The sequence below is a fragment of the Phalaenopsis equestris genome, unplaced genomic scaffold, assembly GCF_001263595.1.
Source record: "Phalaenopsis equestris unplaced genomic scaffold, ASM126359v1 Scaffold001116, whole genome shotgun sequence".
Taxonomy (NCBI): Eukaryota; Viridiplantae; Streptophyta; class Magnoliopsida; order Asparagales; family Orchidaceae; genus Phalaenopsis; species Phalaenopsis equestris.
In genome coordinates this window covers 487,585-493,587 of record NW_018165555.1, presented here as the reverse complement: position 1 = coordinate 493,587, position 6,003 = coordinate 487,585, and the positions used below count along the sequence as shown (strand labels likewise).

Genomic DNA, 6,003 nt, shown 5'->3' with positions numbered 1-6,003 from the left:
TTTCACGTTGCGGCGAAGACGAAAGTTGTCCCCGTCTTGCATAACGCCCCAAACACTCTTTAGATGAGAAGAGTTGGAACCCATCCGAAGGTGTTCTCTATAAGATATGGAGGTAATCATATCACGTTCTCCATTTTAGTCTCATTAAACCACATTATTTCAATTATAAATTTTTATAAATTTACTAAAAGTAGAGTGAATAGTCCCACAATCAATTTCGTAAAATTTTTAATTTAAATATTTGAAATTTTTAAGATTTAATAGTTATAAATTTTATACACAATTAGATGACTTCATAAACAATGTGTCAATAATCATAAATGAAATATTTCATACCACACCAAAAGCTTGTTACATATGACATTCAATAAAAGTTGAAGTTAAAATTTTGATTGATCCAAATTGTTTCAATGAAAACTATTTTACAAATTTGGATCAACAAAAATACTTGTTTAAGCGAAGTTCTTGTTGAAACTTAATCAATGAAGGATTGCAATTATCAGCCATTAAATACAAGTTATGCCTATATACCAACTTTTGAAGTAATGTAATCCGATATCTAGGTCAAAGAGCCAACCAAATATGGGTTAGAATTGAACTCAGGTTAAGAAAAATCTAAACCCAATCGAATTCGCTCAAGATCAAATCGGAATATATATGTACATTGCTATAAATACTAACATAATCATGTACATTACTAAATACGGCGGAGATCTGTTAAGTAACCGCCGTGAAAGGAAGCCGACAGCTGAGCCGACCCAACCCTGGTTGCAAATCGGAATTCAACGCGTCCGAAATATCGTTAATCAAACATTCATGAATCCGCTTCTCTCTCGCCGCGCATAGTTCGCGACTCTCCATGCCCTTCGTTCTCCTCTCTACTCCGCTTCATGCTCTCCTCTGCTTATTAGTCTCATCTCTACGACTCTTTGCCTCTACCTCGATTGCCCCCATATTCTTCTACGCCGTTTGCTTAAATTCGCCCTAAACTTGAATGATCAGTAGAAAGCTTGCTTTGGAGTGTGAATCTTCCGGCACTTGCAAGATCTAAGATCTTACCTCTGCTGAGGAGATCTCTCCCGTTCGGATTTACGCTGCGGATGTACATATCTCTCTAACAGCTTCTTCTTGGCTGCCTGGGTGTTTTCCATGGATCATGGTCTTTCTGACAGCAGCGGTGAGTTTGTAAATCATACCTTAGACGGCATGGAAACCGTGTCTTCTGTTTGCTCGGGGTTTTCCAGAACTGGCATTTTGGTTTTGTTGCGAATTTTGATGCGCTTGCTGTTCCGGTGCTATAATTTGGGGGCCATCTACTTGGTATATTTGGCAGTCGAGAGGGAGGTAGCGAGTATCCTGATGATTGGGTTTAAGACTTTGAAACTTGTTCGTCCATTAGAGGACACTTTCTTTGTTTGTTCGCTAACCCTTTTTTTCACTTGGGGCTGAGATTAGGGCGTATTTAGGGTTTTAGGGGTTCAGCCATCGTGGCTGCCTCTTGCTAGATTAGAAAGGTAGGAGCTTTTTGTTGCCTATCTAGAGGTTCTATTGCGGAGCAAAGCTTAAAGGTGTCCTTTTGAAAGGGAACAAAATGAAGTTGTTGGCTTGTGGCCTTCAATACTATGCTGTAGCAGGGTTGACAATATCTCTGAAATTGCTTTTCTGTATATATCTTATTGATCTCATACTAGGTGAGCCGGTGTTTGGGTAAAATCGCTTTTTTAAAATACTTTTATTTATTAACCTTAAATTCTAGAAAATAAACTTAAGAAGTTGACAAACCTGACTTAATTTTGGATTGTTGTTATGAGACCAGTCTTCATCTATTTTATTAGCTTGCAGTGTGTTATTCTTGTTCATATTTCCATTTATATTGGTTTCCCCATCAAAGTGATTCATTGTCTAACTGTCAGTGATGTGTTCTATGAGTGGAAGCTGAGCCGCAACCATAAACAGGATGTTATTCAGAGCCATACTTAATCTTATAGCAAAACACAACTTTTCTAGTTCAATGAATTTCTTTTTTGCATATGTTTGAGTTCAAGCGATCTGTTTATCATCAAACGAACGACAACATTTAGTTAGTTAAGCTCTTCTGAGATGTCACGGGGAAGTTTTTTTTGCGATGAATATGGCAATTTTAAGCTCTAGAAACCAAAACCATTCTTTTAACCACTAAACGGTAGTCACTATTTAATCGTTCAAGTTTTTTTAAGATGCCACCATTAGGAGTTTCTTTTTGAATATGTCAGTTATGTGCTCCAACAAACTAAAGGAGATAATTTATCTGCTAAACTGCTGTTGTTATTTTGCTGTTTACGTTATTATTTGCTTTCACACTGTTTGGAATGTTCTTTGCATATGACAAATTTGTGCTTTAGCTAACAAAACCTGACGGATTTGAATTATTTTATCTCACGCTAGTCCACATTTAAATTCTTTTAAGATGCTAGATTGATGGATTTTTTCATGACATGTGTTTGCTTTAGAGACCAAGCCAGACTTTAGTTTGCATTAATATTTGACACTATTTGATTTTTTGTTTCGAGTTATTAGTAGTTTATGCTTGTGGATATTTGTTTTATTAACTTGCAAGTTCCTTATGTGCCATGCCAAGCTTAATTACTAAGTGGCTGCATGCATGTAAACCCCAAAGGTGAGAAAGAAAAGGCACATGGATTTGAGTCTGAGAATGCATCGGAAAATCATGGAAAAAGCTATCCCTATATGATTATGATTTAAAAAGTCAACAATATCAGCTCTCTTATACGAAAGCTATAACACAAAAGAAATAAATACGTAGAAATATAGCATTTTATGCTGCAAGTTTTATGTTATTCTAAAGGTGTGATGTACTAGTACATATATTTCCGCGTGAACTTGCATTTGGTCATGGACCCACCCACTAGCAGTAAGGGGAACACAGGACAAGAGTTCTAACCTAGAAATAATCTGCCATCTGTTATATAATTGATGATGACCAAGATAGATTTGATTTCATTTATATTTTTGAATTTTAAATTTATTAAGAGTTAGCGAAATTTTCATATTATCTCTTGTTTTTATGATGCTTATCTTCTGAGAAGCCTTTTGGATAATATGAACTTTTAATTGCCACTCCATTTTTTGAAATAATGAATTAAATGAAAATTTTAATTGGATTTTGTTTGGCTTTATTATTTTGTTGTCTTGATGATCCAATAATCCATTGTATTGAGGAATCAACATCAATATTTTGGGAATTCACTATTTTGGTATCTTTCCTTTTCTTTGTTCATTTTTTTTATTGATTTATGCAATTAGGCTCATACCCGGCTTTAATTTGTTATCAGAGCAAATTCATTCCTGTTTTTCTTCATTCTTGCTAATTTTGCTTTTGATTCAACAACTTCTTTTAGTTTAACTTATTTTCATTTATTTTTTTGCTTTATTCTCTTGCTTCATTTTCTCTCTCCACTCAAGTGTTCTCTTTATCTTCCTTAAATGCAACTCTCTCTCTCCACCCAAAATCCATTCTTCCTCTTACTAGGAAAAGAGAAAAGCCAGTATTTCTATTACCATAATTTCTTTTTCCACACGTTTATTTTTTTATTCTTGCCAGTATGAATCGTAAATCGTATATATATTTTTCTTCTCCATTCACTTCTACTATCTCACCTTATCAAAATAATAAAATTTTTTAAAAATTACGAACTACTTTACACCCATGATCACTCTCCTCTCTCAGCTATTTAGACTTTATCCTCTAAATTCCTCCAACAATTTAGATATCTCGACACTCCCTTCAAAATTTGAGTATTAATATTTAAAATCAGTTTTCATTTAAATCCTAAAATTCTTTAGGGGTTGTGTGGTAGTGAGATTTATGAAGGATTTAGGTTAATTCTAGACAAATGGTCAAAATTGACAAATAAATCTCCAAAAACCTTAAATCCCATTTTGACCTTGTTTTGTTGTAATTCCTGGATTTTTTAAATTTTGGTATTCGGCCTTATTCAAGTGATTTAGTAGACAAAAATGTGCGAAGGGGAAGGAAGGGGAAAGAATACTTGCGTCATCGATGCCTTTACTTTCTGGCATCCATTGCAACTCCTCGTGTCCTCATTGCGACCTCTCACTTTTTTTTCCTCGGGGATCTCGGGTGCGGTTGGAAGGGGAGAAAGACGGGGCTTTTGAATTATGGGTTTCAGGCAGGAGGGAATTAATTACAATATTTAATAAATACTAATAATTTAAACAAATTATGTTCATTAAATTATTTTTTACTTATAATTTCATTTGGTAAACTAAAAAAATTATTATTTCTTAATTTATAATATGTTTAATAATGTTTTTATAAGATATTATCTTATAGAAGTTGGTTTTAATTTAATTTATATAACTTGATTCTTTTTAATTAATTTAATTTATATTATTTATTAATAATTAATTAATATGTATCTTTGTTAATTATGATTTAATTACAATTGATATAGATTTAATAATTAACTAATTAATGAAAATTAAAGTATCTATTAATGTTTAGTTAGTTTATGACATTCTTATTAATGGTTTATTATGCTGAATCGTGTTCCATCCTTGGATTCTCACCTTAATGGAGGAGCTATAGAGGATGTGAAAAATATGGTGAAGAGAGGGGATTGCTGTGTTTATTTATAGGAAATTGGGTTACACCATTTTTTAGATCAAATACTGCTTTCTCATTACATGAGTTTTTTCTTTTATATAAGGAAGTTTTTCTTATATAATATACACATGTGATTATTACATTCAGATCCCTCGGGATCTTTGGCTTGTCTTTTTTCTTTTGACATTGGAAGATGTGTTGCATTTCACCTTCTATTATCTGTGCACTCATCGGGTCTTATCCAAGTCAGTTCGACCTTGTTGAGCATTCCTACCAAGACAAATTTGGTCTCAAAGCAAGTTGAATCTTTTTGGGTTGGATATAACTGATATTATAAAATGATTATGGGTTTCTTTGTCAAACAAACTCCTTGAACTTTATCGACGAAGGGGAACATTTATCTGGAGATTTTTACTCGGTAGCTCGTACTTGACAAATTGTACTCAACAGCTTTGCGATCTTGGCTTAGTGAATTGGCCTGAATAACTTGAATAGTTTGTCTTGGCGCATCATAAACTTGGCATGATTGTATTTTGGCCATATATATTAGATCTATAAATAATTACTTAAATTGTAATAATGAATATTATCCTAGCTAAAAATTGCATCCTTTATTTTTATTTTAGTGAAATTCTTTGTGATAGTTAATAAGATTAATAAATAACTAATTAATTATTTAGGTAATTTGAAATAATAGAAACAAGTCAAATTAAATTAGTTTTAATAATTTTGCATCACTAATTATTATTAAAATCTTATTTGAGCTAATAGAGTAAATCCTGAAATAAGTAAACAAACAATTCATTCATATTTAATCAAATTTAACTCATGTCATTCCGAACAATTTAATTGCCCATCTCCTATGCAATAAAATTAAGGAAGATATATTTTCTTTTCTTTTGGTTTCGATGCCCTTCGATAGTTTTATCTTAAAAAGGAAGATTAAGAAAAGAAAAAAAATCGTCAAAAATAACAAGGAAATTTGAATATAAGAGAGCTTTCTGCTTTCTTTGCGGTTACCAATAATTCTTTGATAATCTGAGCCTATTTCTAGGGGTGTAAATAAGCCGAAGTGGCTCTGTAAAAAATATCACTATTTGTGTTCGACTCGTTTATATTTCAAATACAAAAAAATGTGTTCCTATTCGACTCGTTTGCTAACGAAGAGTCGTTTTCACAAACCTAGTAACACAGCCGTAGGATGTTAATGATTAGTGCGAGATTTAAATCTTATTAGTTATATTAAAACATCATTTAAATATAATTTAATATATTTTTATTAATAATTTTACTTGATTATAAATCTATAGTCTTGTAGTTTATCTACATATGTACATATATTGTACACACACACACACACATATATATATATATAT

At 32.3% G+C, this 6,003-nt stretch overlaps 1 protein-coding gene across 1 annotated transcript in view; it reads left to right on the top strand.

Moving 5' to 3' along the window:
- The first annotated feature begins 738 nt into the window (after positions 1–738).
- Positions 739–6,003, top strand: part of LOC110033244 (protein EMSY-LIKE 3) — a 24,938-nt gene continuing 19,673 nt past the window's right edge. Inside the window, exon 1 of the mRNA XM_020737162.1 lies at positions 739–1,177. Coding sequence (XP_020592821.1) covers positions 1,150–1,177 — 28 coding nt within the window. The 5' untranslated portion in view covers positions 739–1,149. The remainder of the gene's footprint in view (positions 1,178–6,003) is intronic.